The following is a 22,028-nucleotide window of genomic DNA, read 5'->3' on the forward strand; positions in this document are numbered from 1 at the left end:
GCCATAGACCTTGAACAATTGTACCCTATTAGTAAACCAACGTCACAATTCTGTAATGGAGGTATCCTATCAGCAATAATTGCAAGATGGTTCCAGTTCCTGGCAACTTCACAAGTGGGAATGTGACTGCGATTGACTGGAATGCAATCTTGGGTATAGGCACTATGTAACTCGATGTAATCATCAGATTTATAAGCTCTCACTTGAAGTCCTGACACTCTTTCACTCTGCACGATCGTGTCTTTCCCAAGCATAGTGGTAAGCTTCAACTTTACTGGAAACATTTCGGCATGCAAGCTTTCACTCACTCCCTTGTCAACAAACGTGGTATCACTCTGGGAATCAAGCAGCGCATATACCAACCTTTCACACATAGGATTTTGCTTAGTAGATACCCAAACGGGTACAATCATTGAAGTACACGTGCTTTGTTCTTGCCCTACTACACTCAGAGTTACTGCCCTCATCGAATCATTAGAATCAGGTTGATGCTGAGGGGAAGATATTGAGGAAGGCGAAATCTTTGCCCCTTTTGCAAAATGATCATCATGCAAACTAGATGGATGTTTCCTTTCACAATTCTTACAGGTTAAACGATAACGGCATTCCTTTGCATTATGTCCTGGTTTTAAGCATCCATAGCAAAGTCTGTTTTCCTGTACAAATCTCCGACGCTCCTCTAATGATTTGCTGAGAAACATGAAACAACTATTAAGTACATGATTGTCCTTCCGGCAGATTAGGCAGTAAGTTTTGTTAGCATATTTAATTGATTTCTGATTGTCTACATTTACTCGAGTGCTTAGAACTCTGACTCTGCTTCTCTTAGTCTCTTTCAGGTTTGTTTTTTCAATGGCAGTCTCTGAAACATGAAGAGCACTAAAAGACGTGATTGGGTTACAGGCGATTTCTGCCTCCATTAACACAAACTTAGCAAATTTTTCAAAGGTTGGGTATTGATGCTTATCAGTAAGAGACTGAGTGACTTGCCAATTCCATCTACTAGCTGCCCAATCAGGCAACTTTCGCACAAGCTTCTGGTTTTCTTGGTAGTCATTTAAAATTTCGAGACCTTCAACATGTGGTATGGCTCCTTGACATGCGCTTAAGAAATCAGAAAATGCTTGAAGTCCCATGGCGTCCTTTGGATGGATTTTGGGCCACTCTGCCAGTCTTTCTCTAAATGCCTTTTGCACTGTAAACGGTTGACCATAACGATTGCTTAATTTATTCCAAGCATCCTGATAAGCTGCACTGTCTGTTCTAAAGAAAATGCCTTCCAACACATTTTTTTGCAGGGCCACTGACATATTTCTTCAGGTAGAATAATTTATCAGCGACAGAAACACCCTTCTTATCAATGAGAGCTGTAAAGGATTGTTTAAACTCAAAGAAATGAATAGGATCACCCGTGAATACAGGAGGTTCTGGGGCTGGTAATTTACTTATGGACATATTATCCTGGAAAGCTTGAACTAGTAAAGGTATATCCATTGCTGCAGATGAATGGATTGTACTCTTAATGTCATTGCACGCTTGAGACAAGTTTGGGTCCTTTTTTGGATGGAGTTGATGGCTATCCAACTCTTCCTTTACACCACCACATACTTCCGATACACTAGATTTATCTTTAGCAACCTCCTGATTGTACACATCCAGCTTAGCTTGGGCCGCTTTTAAGTTCTTTTGTGCTTTAATACGTTCCAGCTCCTTTAATTCAGTTTCAAGAATCATTTTATGCTGTTCTTCTAATTGCTGTATCCTTTACTTTTGCCTTGTCTCTTCTATAAGAGCTTCATATTCAACTTGCTTGGCTGCCACCTCTGCTGCGGCATTCACACGTTTGACTTCTAGACTTGATACGGTTGAATGACGGCTAAAATAGCTAGAAATCAGAATACCTTTGTAGCCATTCAGCAAACCGAAGGGCAAGTTCTTACTGTAGCTCTCTGATTCGAAAGAAAGATAGATTCTTCTACTGATGGTTCACACGCCTTTATTCATACACCCGTCTTCATCACAACGCGATTAAAATCGTTATGAAGTGTGAAATCCACCGTAAGAACTGACATGTGTCGACAAAAACAGAAACACAAACATAACAATGAATGAGCAATAAAAAAAAAAAATCAAATACAAATAAACCCATAATACCCAACACATAAACAAAAATATACAATAAATAAATAACATTTACCTTGGTCTCCATTCAAAACCAGGAGCTAGAAAACCTTTAATACGCTATTAGCCTTAGCGCAAGCTAACGGTGTGCGTTTGAGCTTGACGCAACTCCACTTGCTCTTGAAGCGCTATGAGACACACACGCTTCATATCCATTCCATAAACAGCCTTATCAAAATAAAAGTCCTTGGTTAACACGCATAATGACTCAACGGTAAATGTAAACAAAAAAATATATACTCAATTTCGTAAGCTTTAAATAAAATAAATAATTACAAATTAAACAAATATTCCAAACGTAACACATTATTTTCTCGAAAAAATTATGAAATTGACTCAAGATACTTATGCACGTGATAAAGGACGTCTTGAATATCCCAAAAATATCAATAACTCATTTTCGACCAAAATCAAAATTACCGTCTTTTGCCTTTGCACGGAAGTGTAGATTCTTTGCCGAACCCTCCATTGAGGTCCCCGAGGTCCAGACCTCAGTAGTTTTGTTGTGAAAAAAAATGGTACTGTTTTTAGTACTGCCAATTTAGTAGAAAATGCCTAGATAACTTATCTCAGATCTGATCTACCTCAGCTGTTTAACAGTGCTCTTAAGTGTCAATCTGATTGAGTTGGCCAATCAAATGAAAGAAGGCGTGAGTTGCTATTGACAGAAGTCAAGCTCGAGTTCAGTTTCTACTGTGAAAGAGCGCGATGTATGTAGCTAACCATATAATGTTTTATCATAGAAATGTTAGCGGCCATTCACATGTCGCGTCTAAAAATGTGTGCAAAACGCTGACTGCATCGCTTTCTCTTTTCAGAGTGCCCGGGAGTTTGCACTCTCGTTTTGAGTGTGCTTGACATGCGTCAATGACCGATTGTGATATCCAGTAATCCAAATTACAAAACGGCGAAAACATATCATTTACGTGTTTAATGTCAGCATGACGCTACAAAAACATTACCAGACCCTCACTAGTTCATGCTAAACTGCGCAGCTTTGACTCGGTGTGTTTATAGGTTGTGGTTAGCCTATTAAAACAACTATATGATTTGCAAATAATTCAAATGCATCACTTTTAAACAAATTCTTGTTCTTTAATTCTGTTTCTATATTATTTTAGGTTGACCTATTTTTAATAAAAACCTAAGTGTCTGCAACTTCTGTAGCTACACAAAAAAGTTAAAGGGACAGTTCACTCAAAAATGGAAATTCTGTTATCACTCTCTTACCTTTATGTAATTTCAAACCCAAATGCATTATGCTCCTTTATGAACGACAGGTTGTAGTTCAATCTGGTAGTATTTGTATAAAAATATCATTTGACCACGTGTTTACTTTCATTACTGATAAACATGAAAAGACAGAGATGGTTTTAGCAATTGTTATTGTAAGGGTGGTTCCGCTATAGTGGTTCAGGCTATAGGGATGCCGAAATGACTAAAGAAACGTTAACAGCAAGATGGTATAAAACTGTATATTTCTTGTCAATTTCCACCCTTCTGCAACTTATACCAACGACGGAAATAAGCGCAGTGATTATAGCCATATACTGTATGTGGGAGAGCTTTGCTGTAACATGACTATATTGTATTGCAATATGGACCACTTAAATATTAACATTAAACCAACACTAGTCTGCAGATTTGTAACACAGACTTAAATTGATGTTACATGTAAAATGGTTACAAAGTAAATGTATAAAATTGTAAATAATACAACTAACAGTTTCCAAATGTATGTGATATTACCTGAGATGATAGAAAAGAAAAGAGAGAAAGTATAGAAGAATAAGAGCCAGAGCTCCCGGAGAGGAGCTTCCAGCGAGGAGACAGGAGAAAAAGCCCAGAGCTTATCTTACATTTCCTTCTTATCCTTTGCTTGACCATGTGACTAAACTAACATGATACATTCAAATTTACCAATCAGTGCCACCTTTTCCCCCCACTGTACTGGGCCCACAATAAACAAACATCTAGGACAATAGTGGTTGATCACCATGCTGATCATGCTGAGTACTGACCCCTGTGATCTTTAGAAGAGCAAATGGTGTCTTTTGGGAAGAAAGAGGGGGTTGTGGCACAGAAATAAATTCCTGTTATTTTTTCCAACCCTACATTATGTAATTTGCACTCCAATCGTTTTAAAATACACATATGTAGATCAAGAAAGTCAATTTTTGTGTTTGGGACAAATTCATTTTTTTGGACCTCATTATTTCCAAAATCCTGCATACGGCCCTGTTTAGATTCACTGGTTCGTTTTGAACATACGTCTGAAAACGTGATGTGTGTCAGTTTTAGCATTAATGTAGTTATTTGCAAAACCCAACACCCAAAACCCAACCACTAAAGATACAATACCTTTTATATTTAAGCTTAGCAAACCAAAGTTATGGTGTGCATGTCAGGTTTAATCGTTGATCAGAAACATGCTATTGACGAATGACGAGTCACATTACACATTACAGACTGTAAACAGACATCCAAAGAATCGAAGGACATCTATTAAGCAGACATTCAAACCAGAACACATCTAATTTCAGATATCAAAACATCTCATTTAAAAGTACTGTAACACCATGATCCACAGGTACCGTACACTATGTTTAATTTATTTCAAGGAAAATGCTATGTGTCGTATGTATTTAGCAGCAAGGCTAATTTAGTTTTGTCGGTCTGGTCAATTTTTATTTGATCGAAAGGAATTGGAAGTAGATCAAGGAATTGGAAGAAGATCAACATGATTTACAAGTTGATGGAATAGCTGGATGCTTTGCTGTTTAACAAGCTTTTTTTTAAAGTGTTTATTGGATGTTAGGGCTCAATGCTAAGGATGGCCCGGTCGGGCAAGTGATTCCAATTTTTACTGGCCTTGCCAAAATTAGTATTAAATAAAAGTATTAAATAATATCTAGTTATGTGTTTTTTTACCCATGTAATGCTATGCAATGCTAAAAATGTCTAATTGTTGAAGACAACTAATCAGTAATTAATAAAATAAGATCAAGTAATCAAAGTATGTGAAATAGCACAGATAAATGTAATAAAGCTAACATACAAATAATCTGAGCATTTTAGGTGTTTTAGGTTGGTCTAATAATAGTAGTTATCAGGTACAGAAATTAAATAATGTAAATAATTTATAGTCTTCACTGTATTAAATATAATATTGATTTAACCTTACTAAAGTGATAATTTAATCAGTGAAGAGCAGTGAGTGTTTTTTGTCTTCGTTCTTTTTGTTTGATGAACAAAATTGTGACGTTTATTATGCTGCTGTCCCTGCACAGATCTAATATAATGTAACACATTCCTTTTGTTTCCACATGCGTTTTGTTCCCGTAAGACATAATTGATTACTTTTTACAAGGATACTTGGTAATATTGGCATTTTGGCATAATTATGTGTCGATATGTCTGATTAAGCGTAAGAAGACGTGAAAGAGAACTCAATTCAGTATTTTGCGCGTTGTCTGATGCGGCCTTTCAGCTGCGCGCATATCTCAAACAGCACGTGAGAACCGGAACCAGTCCTCTTTTGCATCTTCTTGGGAATATTTAAATAGGCAAGTCTTAAAAACATACAAATTATAATTTTCCATGACGATACAGCACTGGCCCGAGGATCTCCAATGCTGGCCCCGGGCCATCGGGCAGTCCTTTATGTCGAGCCCTGTAGCTAGTTAGGCCCAACAGTGTATTTATATAGCGTGTACTGTTAAGAGACTAAAATGCATTGAGAGATTTATCTGCAGGGAAACTGACTTTGACAGTGCTGTTTTTGTCTTGAGAATCAAAAGATTGCATGTGTTTTTGGGTTGTCTATGTTGCATTTTCACTGATAAAAATGTATACAACACGAAATGTTGGGACGCTTTTTTAAATGTGAATAAAATGAAAACTAAAAGACTTTCAAATCACATGAGCCATATTTTAGTCACAATAGAACATAGAGAACAACAAATGTTAAAATGGAGAAATTTTATGAACAAAATGAGCTCATTTTAAATTAGATGCCTGCTACAGGTCTCAAAATAGTTGGGACGGGTTAGACAAAGGGCTTAAAAAGCAAGAAATTGTGAGAAGATTCAGCTGGGAGAATATTTACATTTAGTCATTTAGCAGACACTTTTATCCAAAGCGACTTACAGATGAGGGAAACAATGGAAGCAACTAGAACAACATAAGCACAACAAAAAGCATAAGCGCAATAAAAGAAAATTGGTCTCACATAGCCTATCACAGTTGTTGGGTCTATTCATTTCATAAGAGGTGTATTTTTATAATTTTAGTATCCTAGCAATATGTATTAATCATGTGCTTTCAGAGAAAATAGATGTGGACCGAAACTGAGCAGTAGTTCCTCCTGGCAGGGTGGTATTTACCAGAAACTGAGTGATAAATCATGTGATTTCATGAGAATGTGGGGGAAGGAGTGTTGTTCCTCTTTTTGTGTTAAAGAGTACATTCCTCAATATTTTTAAGGGCTTATTTTGGTTTATGGAGTGTCCGACAACAAGTTTATGTACATACATGATGTAAAAATACTATTATTTCGTAATAATAAGCAGTTTTTATTACCTTACTTCTTGACTGACTCTCAAATGATTCGTTCCGCGATTCATCTGTGTAATCTCCGCCTTTCCGCCAGCGTAGTCTGATCTGATTGGTCAGATAGTGTAGTCTGCTGTGATTGGTCAGATGGTCTAGTCTGCTGTGATTGGTCAAACGCGTTCAGCATGTGTCGCAAATGGACCGCCTATCATTACTGCTGTATTACGGTTTGCAGGTGGTTGGATATTAACAGTGTATAGAGAGAGATGGCGTCGATTTTACCTTACCAGTTCGAGCCCGAGTCTGACGAATCATTCTTTAATCCTTATACAGATGCCAGTAAGAAAAAGGACTGTTTTAGACACTTCTCTTGTAACAGTTAGTTATCACGGCATACAGTGTACGGTGTTCGTATCTTCAGATGTTATTATAACTATAGTACACCACGCAGTTCTTGAAATAAAGACTTTGCGAGTTAATATGGTTGAACACTTACATTAGCGCAACGAGTTTATAGCTAACGTTAGGTAAACAAACAGTAACAACCCCAAAAATAACGGTAACGTTAGCTAAACACAGACATGAGATAACGTCACACAAATTTAATTTTAAGTAAAGACAAAAATAAAGAGTCACACTTACAGGTTGTGATTCGGTGGAGCTTACAGGTCCAAATAAAGTTGGTATTGCAACATCTTTTAAGGAAAGACGTTTAATGTATCCTGCAGTAAAGGCGCCAAGATTGATGAAGCAATCTTCGGTAAAATGACGCGCGCAAAGTAAAACGTTCGGTTTATACTCCTTTGGTGTCGTTTGAAAAATAAATAGTAACCATTTTTTCCTCAGAAGTTCTTCCTTTGGTAGTGAAAATAAGACTGACTTAGTTTCACTACATAGAACACAGCTTCTCTTAGACATGATGCACACGTCACGAACGAGCTAGTACAGTGTTTGGGGAGGAGAGAGTTAAGTTTTCGCAGTCAGTAGGCGGGGATTATTTCTAGTGACGTAGGTACATTGTGGTTAAAGATTCGGACAGGTCATGACTTGTTCGCGTGATTCAGAGTCGATTACCTTTTTTATAAGCTAATAGCTTTGTTATTCGTTCACCTTCGGATTTACAACTTGGCAGATTGCTTACATTCAAACACGGCAAAATTAAACACTTCATGAAATGTATTTTTTATGATCTCGAGGAATGTACTCTTTAACAGAGTGTGAGTGAGGAGACACCCTAAGAAATGGAGGTCTGCCTGGTAACTTCGGACGGAGGCTTCTGTATTGGCAGAGAAGAGAGTCACCCCACCGGGCTCTGGGAGGGACCAAACAAGAATATAAAAATATGTGTGATGTGTTTGTAAAGCGTTCTGGAATGCCCAGATGCTCTTGATGTATCTGTTGTTCGGAATCCTGAGCTCAGCTCGATCTATTTTACTCGCCTTCTATTCTAAATAAAATCAATCTGATCATAGACGTTGTATGAGCGATTTCTGAACCGGGGAAGGACTGTATGATTTCAGTCCAACACAGTATACAGAGCTAAGGTTTTTTTTTAAAGAGTAAAAAAGAGATAGAAGTCAGAACTGATCAGTCAGGTATTGACGGAAGAGATGTGTTTTCAGACGGTTCTTAAAGATGGCTACAGAATCTGCTGATCTTGTAGCAGCGGGCAGATCATTCCATAAATGTGGAACCGATCCAGAGAAGGTACGTGAGAGAGATTTTTTACCTTTTTGCGATGGCACCACAAGACGTCGTTCGCGTGCAGAGCGTAGGGATCTGGCGGGTATATAAGTCTGCATTAGCGAGTGAAGGTAAGGGGGTGCCAAATCAGTGGTGGTCTTGTAAGGCCAGGAGCAGAGTCTTGAATTTGATTGGAGCGACTATAGGGAGCCAATCTAGCAATTTATTAGGTTAATTGACATCAGGTCTGTTAAATGATTAGCTATAAAAGGGATGAGAGTCAGAGTCTCGGCACTATTGGAAGGCACTATGAATGCTGAAAGGTATATAAAGGTTTTAGAGCAACATATGCTTTAGATTTCAACATCAGACATAAAAAACACCTAATCACAGTTTAAAAAAAGCATGAGCAGTTTGTCCCTTCGCGCGTTCGGTTGTTTTAACTTTACTTATTAGTTAGCTAAATGTTATTATTTTTGATCTACATATAGATGGATTTACCAATGTTTGCATATTGCAGTTATTATTTACAACAACCGCTTATGGTCACAATTAGAGTAGTCTGCAGAACACAGCTATTTTTTCTTAACACTTTTTTTTTGTAAATGCATAGAAGTGTAACAACAACAGGTAATGTGGTGTTAAAAGATTATATTGGTTTCACTAACTTTTAAGTTTAATTAGGCAGACTTCCAAAAATACTGTTACAGTAGACCAAGAGCAAAAACAATAAATTACAGACAGACATAATTAAAAAATGATGAAAATATGACTCCTGCAGATCATGTAGACTCTATCGCATCTACCTGTCGATGGAACGATCTGTCGTCTCCAGTGAGCGCACACCGACTGTGAGGAGTGATCGTTAAATGGAAACCGCGGAGTGGAATATGCTGACCTTTCGTGGTTTAATAAGAGAAAGTTCTAAGCGGGGATGTGAATCCTCTCTTCCCTACCAAAATGGTGTCTCAGCCTGTGAGGACAAATGGGCAGTAGCTCAAGCCACGGAGCCACCCCCTGTTCACGCGAACGCATTCCGGTTCCCATCAGTCCGGGAGTTTCAAAGGTGAAATAACTGAAATATTGGAGTTTCATGGGGGGTGGCGGGAGATGGGTGTGAAAAACGGGAGACTCCCGACAAAACTGGAGTCTTGACAGGTATGGTTTCAACTGTTTAAAATGAATCAGTCATTCTTTTGCGAGTCGTTTTGATCACAGTGTGCGTTTATGCTGGCAAACTCGCTGTGTGTAAAGTGTAACGCTAATTCAACAAAACATTCGCACAGCCTAAAATATTACACTGATAAATGCCACGTTCATTTAAGAAACCTTTTCAAGAACGTACTTGGATGCAAAAGAAACAATATTCACCTAAACAGCCGCAAAATACAGCTAATACAGCTCTTAGGAGAAAAGTAAACACCAACTCTCCAGCGCCTCACTGTGCTGATAACAAAAAAGCGCCTCCATTGTGGCGTAATGCCACAAATGCAGTTAAAAAAATGACAGTCCATTGAGTGCACGCAGTGTTTTTTATGAAGACAGTCAACCTATCACTTTGGTGTCAGTCGGAGTGGCCGCCCTCCAATTTCTCTATGCAGGAAAAAACCCTGTGTACAGTGTCAGAGAAATTCACTGAAACATGATGTCCACTACATAGGACAAATTGCTATGCTTGGGTCTCAGGAGGTTAATAGGGCCATTAGGGTTGGGATTTTATCTTTATCTGTGTGAAACACATCAATATTCATTGCCATTGACACTCCCTCGCATGTGGCCTTTTCACAACAAAACGTGTCTCACAAAAGTTAAATTACTATATTGTATATAGGTGAATGAGTGAGCAGAATGGTTTTTATATATTTTTGTAGCAAACTCATTAGTCTACAAAATCCAATACACAAGTTGGAACACATGTTTAGTATATGTTGTCTTACCTTATTTCAGTGTTCTACTAACCATGCATAAACATATGTGCTTGCATATTATTTTAGCACGTTTGTGCTGAATACAGTGAAATGAGACAAGTCATTATGTTTATAAACAAACGAAAAAAGCACAAATGTCAGAACACGTCAAAACTTCTGAAGGGCCCCAAAACAGACACCAAACCTGAAAGGAAATGAAAGAGCAGATGCTGCAAAGCAGGTAGCAGAACAGCCGCTGACAGTTGTCTCTTTTCGTGCATCAATTCTCTTCAAAAGGCTTTTATTAACCCCTTTGAGCCGTGTGGAGCAGTTTTTTGATCGATGGATTTCTTGTGGATTTAGTGAAAAGGATGAATGGATGAAGATATTAATTCCTGCACTTTGTGTTTTGTTCCTATTGTTGTTCTTTGTAAAACCAGATTTTTTAAGTTAATTTAACACAATATTTTAATCTGATTACCTAAATGTATTCAATTGAATTAAACACAAGTTCCATTCAAGTATTATAGTGCAGTGCTGGAAATAAATGATATTGCATTAACAAACTGCTTTTGAAATGTGCTGTTTAATTGATACAGATAGCAAGGCCTAGGGCTTGTGGGGGAACATAGTTCAGGCTCAGGGACAAGCCATTCAAACATTGTCTTTGCTGTCATCTGACACAAGACCTTACTAAAATACATACAAAAAAGTTTAACCATTTTAAATTCTTTCTTTCCCATATTATTAATGGCTAATTGCCTAACCACTGCAGTCAATACATTAAACCTGGCTAATGAAACCACAGTAACAGACCCGATGTACATTCACAAACGTGTCAAAAGTTAACAGGAACAACAATATTTATGAGTTAATGCTGTGAACCTCGCATAAGAATAAATATTACGTTTAGTCAATTGTGATTAATTCTTATTGCAACCAATGTAAACACGACAGCTTGCTTCTTCGATCAGACATCTTCGTGTTGTAAAGAAGGACCGTTAAAGCACGCGACATCCTGTGGAATTCAACCAGTCAGACTTCGAACTCACTGAAATGTTTCCAAGAAAGTGTGACTTTGCATCACACGTACAGCCAACGGTCCGTGGGCTTGATGTCTGAGGCTGAGACTACAGTGCAGTGTATAAAGATAATGTTCTTGCACTTCTTTTGTCTTTTTGCTGCAGAACTTTCCGTATGTCTTTGATTCTTGCAACCTTCTTGCAAGAGACAAGATCAAAGACAATTATTTGGGTTGATTTTCATTTCAGCCTCACCTGCAATTTTTCAGTAGTGACTTGAGACACTTGAGAGATACAAAGAAAGTGAACATCTTGCTCCTTCAACCCTGATATTTGCCACCAGCAGTGTGCAGCACTTCTTTTACAGGTATGTCGAGTTGAATGTACATTGCATTCTGATTATACTGAGTAGGGACAGTTGACAAATATACAGTAAAAAAAAAAAACTAACAAAGATAACCCTCTCTTATGCTATTTTATATACATTTTAATAATTAAAAATATTATTAACAGTTTATTTTCTAAATATTTGCTGTCACACCTAGGACACGTGTACGGTTTATTTGTCAACTACCTGTATATTGTATGTGTAGCTATGTAGTGTGTGTGTATACATATATGTAAACACATTTAAGTATGCTTTGTGTCAGTTAAAAAGAGTAATATGAAAACAAGATGAGGTAAAAGTTTGTGAAAAAACTTTATGTTGGCTTGAGAAAGTCTAGTCTAAAAGTTTACAATAAATAGTGTAGAGAGGAAGAAATGTAGACTGTAATAGACTTACTGTTTATGTTTGAGAGTTGACAGTTGACGTTTGAAAGTAAACATCATTAGCTGAACATTCTATCATATAGTTCTATGGGATTTTTTGGATGTTTGATTGGCTATTTTAGATCCTTAAGGAGGTCACACACTGGGTTTGACTAGAAGGGATACCGCTACCTCCACCGGGCATGCGCACTTCAATGCTGCATTGTGTTTGTCACGCTGAAAACAGTTGATTAATATTTTTTTATTATTGTAAGGTTAGGTTTAGGGTTGGGGTTGGGGTAGGTGTAGGCTTTAGCTAATGTAATTAGTTTTAATTATATGGCAAGAATAAATATAAGAAATCGTCATTTCCTCAGACCTCGACTTCCGATCATAGCATTCCACGTGCCAGTTTCTAGACAATATATGAATAGAAAAATCTTTTTAGCAACGTAATACAATATCATTCACTATGTATCTTGTAATAAGTAACAGCATGATCATCAGGTACGTTTAAATAATTCTGAGTAAAATTATATGTATACGTGTTGTTGATCGTACATTCGTTGTAGCTAGCAGTGTGGCTATGAGCTACACGGCCCACAACAAATGTATTATTGTATACACTGCAGGGATACTTTTATGTAGTAACTATATATAATGCAGTTAAATAACATTTAGAATTTGAAATCCATGGGTCTTCTGTCACACATTGAGGATCAAAGGATTTTATGTATTTTTTATGAAAAAATTATTTTAATTATACTCAAAATTAATTTAGTCATCATTTAAAATGCAGTTAATGTTAAACGTTTCTTTGTCATACATGGAACTGTTGTTATAAAAACTGTCTACTTGTTTTTAATCTTTTTACATTTTTGGGTCAAATCCCCAAATTGTCCTACACTGTCAAAAAGCAAGGCTTAAAACTGTACCTCTTCTCTCACTTTTTAACATTTATGTGTATACAACACATTAAATGTTGTACCTTTGGGTACATTATTGTAACCTAATGACCTATTGTGTAACTAAAGGTCCTGTTGTGCGTACCTTTGTGTAAATATTAATTATAATTTTAAAATGATTTTCCACCCAAAAACTTTGTCATCATTTTATCACCCTCAAGTTGTTTCAAACCTGTAAAAATCTATTTGTTCTGCTGAACACAAAGAAAGATATTTGAAGATATTTTGAAGAATTTAGGAAAGCAAACAGTTCTGGGGCACCTTTGACAACCCTTAATATTTTTCCTACTATGGTAGTCAATGATGTCCCCAGAAATCTCAGTTGCTAACATTTTTCCATGTCTTTGTGTTCAACAGAAATATGAATAAATACTTCAGGTATAATTATACAAGTGTCTGCTTCAGTAAATGGCAATCCTTTTTCAAGCACAGACAACGCGTCACAACACACCAACAGTAAACCACTGCAACATACCTGACTCGGAATACCACTGGGCCTACTCCACAGTGTCGAGGAAGAAGGGACGCGAGCGGTGCCAAAGGAAATAAATAAATAAAACAAAACACACTCTAGCTGTCCGTAAAACATCGAAACTATCTCAAAACAAAGAATGTATTGACTGCCAATCAGTCACTAATAGCGCTGGCAGGAAATGTAGTTTGACGTATGCTACCAATAAAGGGGGTGCGGGGTGTTTCATTTTAAAACACACATTTAATTACTTCAAGGTACAAGGTCACAAAAAAACATAAAGGAATCTTACATATTCTTTCAAATGATTCCACACAGACATAAGCCGTTTCTCAATATGTGTTCTTCAGCGGTCTTGTGTCCTCGTGTTCTCCTGCACCTACAAAACGGCTCTTACAAAGAGTAATTGGTCGTAACAAGTGTATAGCACAGCAGAAAAGGCAAGCGAAGTAAGAATGGCTGGAGGATTTTAAACTGGAGGACATAACAGGATTTGTAACTGTAAGGATGTCATCATCAGGGATTACCCAGACCTTTTTCCTAAATTTTTGCTGTCACACCAAAGGGCAGTTTTTCGCTTGGATGCATGCATGTCCAGCTAGTGAGGGAATCAAGATCATAACACTGATGTTGTGAGCACCACGCTGTTTTATATGATCTACAAGAACTTATAGTAACTTTTTGTGTGTGTGTTTTTGCAGTTGCTGCTTCACCTGTTTGTGGCTCATACGCCTCTGTGCTGTTTATACCGGTGAGCAACTACTCAGATACAAACTAAATGTAAAAGGGAAATTATAGTCACACAAAAAATGGCAGATTGATATATTTTTTTCCTCATTTCAGATTATGCACATGTCACAGTTGAGGGTGTTATTGAAGGTTCTGCTGTCTTGCCATGTATTTCAAATACGAATGAGCACAAACCTGATGACATTAATGTGCGTTGGAGACACAATGGCAGCCTGAATGTGTGTGACATGACTAAGGGCAAATGTTCAGTGAAGAATCAGGACTCTACATACAAGAACAGAATTCAAGTCATCTCTAATAATTATGAGGAATTAAACTTCTCCCTCAAACTCAACAATCTTATACACACTGATGCTGGAGAGTACCAATGCTTCATCACACATTCATCTGAACTTGTGAAAGTACAACTGCTCATCAAAGGTGTGTAAAAAATGATTAATATACCATTATAAAGTATATATAAGAAGGTTTATTTACTAGTTTTGTTTTAAGAAATTCCAAATCTACATTATGCTGTATATAAATCACAGAATGAAACTGACATTTTTAAAAGCTGCAATACACTTTTTTTTCAGAAAAAACTGAAGCAAAAGTAAAAACACAAACAGCAGCAGACGAAAACCATGCAGGTGGGACGAAGTGGATGAAGATATTAATTCCTGCACTTTGTGTTTTTTGCCATTATGCCTTTCTCTACCTAACCCTATAAATTAATTTAAATCAATGTTTAATTTTTCTAACTCCAACTTACCACTAAACAGGAACGTGACTAACTAAATTGGGCTAAGACAACATTGACATGAACTAACACTGACTACACTAGGCTTTGACTTGGAATCACAGAGCAGGAACAAGACGTTTTGTCTTTGTAAGAGATGGAACAAAACTAACTAGCACAAGACAGAAAACACAAGAGCATTAAATAGGGAACCAAATCAAGAGGGGAACAGGTGCGGGGCATTAAATCATTACAGTCACTAATGAGGGAACGAGAGGGCAGGGACAAAGACGAGACCGGAGAGAGCGCATTGTACGGCGAGCAGAGAGCAGTATCATAAGTTATTTTCTTATTATGATCTTTATACATGTTTTTGTCTTTGTAGTCCGAGCGCCTGTACTTTCAATTCTGATAAATTATGAGAAACAAACTCTCTGTTCTTTATAAGCCTCTGTTTGTACTATAATAAATGAAGAATCAACTTAGATGTACCCTTGAGTGTGTGTCACTTATTTGGTTCTCCCAGTGCCGTAAAGAGACAGATCGACTTGGTAGTAAAAGACTGTTTGTGGGCACAAATTATCTAACAGTTCTGGGGGCTCGTCCATCGGAGAAAAGAATCCGGCGGCACGAACAAACAGCATTCGCCACAGGTAAGTGAATTCTTAAGTGAGTTCTTCTTTCCTGTGGGTGGATGGCTTCCAGACTTTAGTTAGCCTTTTAAAGGGCCCCACTTTAAATGCAGTGGATTGCCTGCTAACGCAGAATATGTAAACCTGATTAAGTTGGCTATAAAAAGGTCCTATGGACTACTTGCATGTAGTCTTCCACGTTCTCCTCGATGCTGCTCAGTCATTTCCGGTAACAGTGTTAAGTGTATCTACATGCGGAGATCATGGTAGACTATTTTTAGGGTGGTCACTTAATTAAAAACAAAACATCCTGTTTGTGATGTTAACATGCTTTAGTGTGGGTTTTTATGACAGATCTTAAAGCTACAGTTTGTAAAAACCGCCGCTAGAGGGCGGATGATCAAAACAACAACAATGGCATAGCTTGATGATGCTGTGAAGGAGCGTCGAATGAGGGGATCTGTTGTCTTCAACTCCACCACTGACGGCCATCAATCAGACGGGAACAGGAAATCATGTTAGAGGATGTGGTAAAGTAATAAAGTTTTATAAATGTTGCATATAATTGTGGTCCATAAATAAGTGACTGCTCAAACAAGCTAGTGGCTTGCTAGACGCTAGACACTACTACACTTATTTTGAACCGTTTAGGTTTCACAGGGAGCAACAGCCCATAGTAAATGCATATAACCATAACCCAGTGAGCTGTACAATTTCAAGTCGGAAGTACGTCACAAGGCTATGTGCAAGTAGTCCATTCGACGCAATAGATCGCCCTCAAATGGAAAATCAAAAGAGATTTAGTTGGCTTTAACCAGGGTCCTATTCTGAGCAACAGTAAACCAGCCAACGGAGATCTGAAATCCTACACACTTCGATTGCAGGAATCTCTCTTCCATTTGCTTGCACTGTAATCCCAAACAGTTGTACTAGCTCATAACTAATAAGGTCACAACAGTCAAATGTCGTTATGCAGTTGACCAAACTATAAAGTTTTGAGCTCTATTGAGATTTATGCCACTTTAATTGAATAGGGCTCAATATTTTATAGCTAATTTGTGTGGAACACTCAAAAAGTTTAGAAACCACACGGTAGTGTCATGACGTTATTGACGTAATGACGTTCTGGTGGGTGGGTCTTATCTCTCCCTCAGGAAAGCTGAGTCAGCCATCTTGAATTTGCCTTGATGCGGGGAAGTCTTGGCCAGCCCGTGTGGATGTGGAACAAAGTTTAATTTGTTTTTATTTGTTTGTAATGCGCACTTTTATCCCCCCGCTTCAAACCACCACCACCTCAGTTTTTTTCATTAGTCTTATTGCCCTCGTTTTCTTCAGCGCCGTCTTATCATCAGCCCTTCTGATTTGGTAAGTAACGTTAACGCTAAGTTTTTTTTTTTTTTGAATTTCGATAAATAGTATTAAATTTGGAACTGGGAATACATTTGTACAATGTGCACAGTGAATATTTGTTGTAAATAGTTTACAAATCCAAGTAATTGTAACGTTAGAAGTTGTTGAATGTGCAAATAAAAGTTACGTCTCACAATCTTACAACGGTGAAACGTTTTCAGCGGGTTTCCTGGATGAACTACATTTGGACGGTGGAGGAAGGTCCATGAGTCTGAACTCTCTGGCGGGGGCCAAAAACATAACTTTATCCCTGCTTCCCGGTTTCTGCCGGTTGTTGTTTTCGCTGTTCGCCGGTAATGCACGTGAGTACGGTGAGTATACTTATTTCAATAAGTGTCCGCGTTACACAGTCAATATTTTACGTTGTCGAGCTGTGTGTGTGTATGTGTGTGCTAGCGTGAAACGAACAATGCTAAACAAGTGTGTTTGTGTTATCATGATGCTAATCAGGCCTGTGTTTGTATTTCTTCGTAGGCTCAAGTGTGTGGTTGTGAGATCATCTCGAAATCATTATAACAGTTCAGGTAGGATGTATTATGAAATAGTGTTATTAACAATTGGTTTTATTTTATGTGTTTCCACAGTCATTCTTTTGCTATTTCTTTAAATGTTTTTATCTCAACTGTGGGGTCCACAGTTGATCTCTTGAACCCTTTATTAATAATTTGTTAAAAACAAAAACGTCAACAACAGAAATAGCAGATCTATAAGCACACAACTTTGATACTTTGCTTGTTAATAACTAACTTGCTCATCTTTTAACATTTTCATTTTAATTCTAACTAAAATTAGTGTACAATGAATGTTTTGATAGATTTGGAAACTTTTTTATCTGTATATTCACTTTTTTAAATTTCGTTTATCATTATGTATTATTTTAAAAATGTTTTTGAACATTAACAAATCATCTTTGTGCGCATATTGTGTACAGATATCGGACTACAAAGAGTGCTACAGAGAGTCAGCGTTTCACCATCAGACAGGTGCCCATAGATGAGTTTTGTAAATTGTATACTAATTTGAAAAAAAAACCTAACGATTTTCATCCTGAATTATTCACAATGTTTAGATTTTTTGCAGCAGAACAGACTAAATCAAATTACTGATGTGTTGTCAACTGGTAGTCATAATCATTTTCCCCCTCATTCAAAATTTTACACACATTTTAACTTAAAAAAAAAAAATTTTTGAATAGCCAAAAGTGCAAAACATGGTTTAGACATTAATTGAAAATATTTAAATTGCAGGCTGAAGTTGGCCCAATGGAGTGGAAGTGCAAGTTGTGTTCTGCAACATCAAATACCCGGGGACAATTATTGCACTTCCTGTGTACCTGCGTGGAGATGCCTCCAAGTTCTTCAGGACCTGTAATGTAAGTGTACTGGCCTCACTATCAATCCCTTTGCCTAGCTATTCAGTCATCTTAAACATAGGACATCACTCAAAGAACTCTAGGAGAACAAGGGGGATATTCCAGAAAGCAGGTTATGTGAAAACTCAGAGTGAACCCTGAGATAAGGGAAACTCTGAGTTATCCATTCCAGAGGGCTATTCCAGAAAGTAGGTTCAACAAACTCTGAGCCTAACCCTGAACTCTGAGTTGACTTAGCCTGTGAATTGAAACTCTTGAGTTTTCAGTTCAGGACCCTCTGTCGGATGTGGTGGAGGTGAGCACCATTTCATGTTCATCTACTCAGCAGGATGTTAGGACACAGATGTGTGTTAAACGGCATCTGTTGGTGGTAAAAGCTACTACAAGTTAAAATATCTACTGAATAAACTTTTACTTGGTTTAATATGTGAAATAAAAACCAAAGCGAGGAGCCATCGTGAGACTGTTTTTATATTTAATTTTTAGCCAATTTAAATGAAATAAAATAGCCTAAAATTAAATAAAATAAAACATTGAACAACATTCAACCACTTCCTCAAAGGCTAATATAAAAGAAAGTGATGTTACATTCAAAATGAAAAGACGACTGCACCTAAAACTCTGTCAGTGATTTTTATTACGGCCACAGCCAGAAAATGTCTTCTTCCTGTTTTCTCCCCTGTTGCCATGGTGAATCACAGTATCGGAGCTCCATTGATGATGGCTTTTTACTAGTCGTCAGGCACAAGCTCAACTCTGAGTATATGTTAACTCTGTGTCGACTTACCTAACTCAGATCAGCTGTTCTGGAACTGAAAACTCAAGAGTTTCACTTCACAGGGTAAGTCAAATCAGAGTTCAGGGTTAGGCTCAGAGTTTGTTGAACCTCCTTTTGGAATACCCCCCATGACCTGTTTATGAAGTTCACATGAGTTGTTATTCTGCAAACTGACATGTAGAAATTACATAAATGAAAAGGTAAGTATAAAGCATTCCACTAATCAAAAAGTATGCTAACCGATGGGTGTGAAACTAACATAAGATATAAGCATATGTACAGAAAATAGTTTAAACATGTAGCTTAGTTGCAGTCTAAGAGCAAAGTGCTAAGTGACAGTAATGTCTAGACATCATTAGCATGATTTGTATCCTTGAGGGGCTGAACTCATTCTTGTATTATTTGTTTTATAGTCAGCAGATGGTCCAGACCTCACTGACACTCCGGTGGCTCTGCTGACAGTTGATGACACTACTGATGCGGCCCTCTTCAGCCCTGAGAGCATCTGTATTGTTGTGGAGGATGAAATACTTGTGAGTGGTCCCACAAATCTGGCTGACTCATTTCTCCTGCTCCTTGGGTACGTCTATGCACTAGACCTACAGTACCCAAAGAATCTCGAACTTACATTCATCCAAAAAGTTGTGATGTGTCTTGAGGACAACAAACCACTGAAAGGGCGTCTAATGACGCTGAAGAATGATTTGTTCAATGAGTGAATCACTCAGAATGGATTATTTGTTGAGCTGAGTATTGAGGAAGTTTTTTGGTTTTTTTCCCCTCTTTACAAATGTAATCATTTGCATCTTACCTCAGATTTAAGATGTGACACTGTTTGCCTCTTCTACCTCAGACATTCAAAAAGTGTTAAATGGCTCCACATTCTAATAGTTGTCATTGCTGTTGAGGATGGATTATACTTAGAATCTTATTGAATTTTATCATGAATCCTTTGTGAGTTTTTATCATAATGTTTATTGAATAATGTGAGATGGAGACCCAAAATACTGAATCTACCCTCTGTAGCAATGACCACTATCAGAATATGGAACTATTAACACTTAATGTACTTTAAAACAGATTTTGTTTTTGAGTCATTTCCTTTTGTTTTAATTTATGACAAGCACTTTGTTTTGACTGAGCTCCTTTGATTCGTGCCTTTTAAAAAGCACATTGTGTTGAATAAAAAAAGTTGTTAAATTGTCACTGTGGTGTCACTTTCATGTTTTCTAATATTATTAGCTGATTATAATTGTGTAGTGGGCTGACATCAGTATTTCAGTTTAGAATTAATTTTGAGTGCATGTCCCACATTTTGAGTTGAAAAATATTAAAAATTTTGAGTGTATTTCCCACATTTTGAGTTGAAAAATATTAAAAATTTTGAGTGTATTTCCCACATTATATGAGTTGAAAAATATTTAAAATTTTGAGTGAATTACTCCCTAATTATAAATTGAGGAATATCAATATTTATAAGATAACATTGAGATAATTTAAGGCAACTATAAATAAAATTTTTATTTTATGTAAACTTAAAACATTTAAAAACATCACTAAAATATTTTTGTGTAATCTGTTACAAAATAATTTTTGAGTTCTGTGAACTTATTAGGGTTTACAGTGTGTATATATTTGCTGTATGGTGGTTGATGAAGGTTATAGGAATGATAATGAAATATCAATTTTTGTGTCCTCTGTGAAAAGTCTGCTATTAAAGGTGAAGATTTTACATTAACTGTTTAGACACTCCGTAGGGTTGCTACCGAGGATAAATACTTATTATACTCAATGTCTAATAAAAAAGAACACAAAAATACAGAAAAATATTTTCCATTCAGACCTATTTTTTGTGCATTCTTGTTAGAGGTTTGGTAGTAGCTAGCTCTGCCCTCAAACGTGCGGTGCCATGCAAGCATGAAATGTTTAGCTTTATCATAGACCATTGGTTCTCAACTCTGGCCTGCGAGATCCATTTTCCTGCCGAGTTTAGCCCCAACTCTGATATAAAACACCTGAACAAGCTAATCAGCGTATTTATGAATAGATGCGTTTAATCCAATGCGGCGCAACGCAAATCTATCAGTGTATGAGATTTAAGTACCGCCATAGCAATTCAAGTGCAGATTGCTCGGTACGCATTTCAATCGCTCTCGCGGTACTTTAATGCGATATGCCAAACTGCGCAGCCCAACATTAAGTTAAACGCGTCCTGAAGTCACTGATTAGCCTCTTCAGGTGTTTGTCAGAGTTGGGGCTAAACTCAGCAGCAAAGTGGATCTCGCGGGCCAGAGTTGAGAACCACTGGCTTAGACCAAGCAACTAAAAACTGATCCGTTACACAGCTAATATTACAACAATAACATATGTTGGTTTTAACAAACAGAAAAATCAATGTTACTCACATACTGATCAGAATCAAAGCAAATTCTTCAGGGGTGATTTTTAGACGACCTTTCTCTCCAATGTCTCTCTGCTTGAAAGTATCTCCATAGATATCTATGAGTATCTTCGCTAAAAGCCTAAGTGCCACGGGGGTGGACATTTTTTGAATATTAACGCAGGTCCTGACTTTTATCCTTAAAGTCCACAGACCCTTTATTTTATGTAATAAATAAGACTTCGCTTTTTCTAAAGGCTTTCTAATGCCTATGTAATGTTGTACATCTCCTTTAAGAAGAGGAGTTCCCATGCTACGGTGTGGAGAAGCGGAAGCGAGACGGTTAGCATGGGTTACGTGCTGTGTTAGTGTGTTGGTTGAGGTTCTTTAATTAAAGAATTACGTTGTCTAATGAGTACTGTTGTCCACCTCGAGTCATTACAATGGCGACGAG

General features: G+C 37.3%; 1 protein-coding gene across 8 annotated transcripts; it reads left to right on the forward strand.

Annotated features, from left to right (window-relative positions):
• The first annotated feature begins 7,368 nt into the window (after positions 1-7,368).
• Positions 7,369-20,620, forward strand: LOC130572034 (ICOS ligand-like). 8 transcript variants are annotated; one of them, XR_008965153.1, is made up of 9 exons: positions 7,369-8,442; positions 9,200-11,714; positions 14,236-14,285; positions 14,378-14,704; positions 14,860-17,355; positions 17,519-17,568; positions 17,976-18,027; positions 18,292-18,416; positions 19,608-20,620. XR_008965153.1 is itself a non-coding variant. In XM_057363440.1 (4 exons), exons 1-4 carry the CDS (start codon positions 12,570-12,572, stop codon positions 14,991-14,993), a joined length of 546 nt encoding a protein of 181 aa, XP_057219423.1. In that variant the 5' UTR covers positions 11,743-12,569; the 3' UTR covers positions 14,994-15,493. The 8 variants fall into 8 exon arrangements, 1 of the variants encoding a protein (XP_057219423.1); XR_008965155.1 differs by having other exon boundaries at positions 7,445-9,576; positions 11,513-11,714; positions 19,608-20,604; XR_008965156.1 differs by having other exon boundaries at positions 7,790-9,576; positions 11,597-11,714; positions 19,608-20,603.
• Positions 20,621-22,028: the final 1,408 nt, after the last annotated feature.

The sequence above is a fragment of the Triplophysa rosa genome, linkage group LG21 (assembly GCF_024868665.1).
Source record: "Triplophysa rosa linkage group LG21, Trosa_1v2, whole genome shotgun sequence".
In the NCBI taxonomy this organism is placed as follows: domain Eukaryota; kingdom Metazoa; phylum Chordata; class Actinopteri; order Cypriniformes; family Nemacheilidae; genus Triplophysa; species Triplophysa rosa.

Excerpts from the sequence above, each read along its gene's own strand:
- LOC130572034 (XM_057363440.1), top strand. The coding sequence starts at position 12,570 with ATGTATCTTGTAATAAGTAACAGCATGATCATCAG. Across the intron at positions 14,286-14,377 it reads CCTCTGTGCTGTTTATACCG|ATTATGCACATGTCACAGTT; the intron begins GTGAGCAACTAC and ends TCCTCATTTCAG. Across the intron at positions 14,705-14,859 it reads AGTACAACTGCTCATCAAAG|AAAAAACTGAAGCAAAAGTA; the intron begins GTGTGTAAAAAA and ends CTTTTTTTTCAG.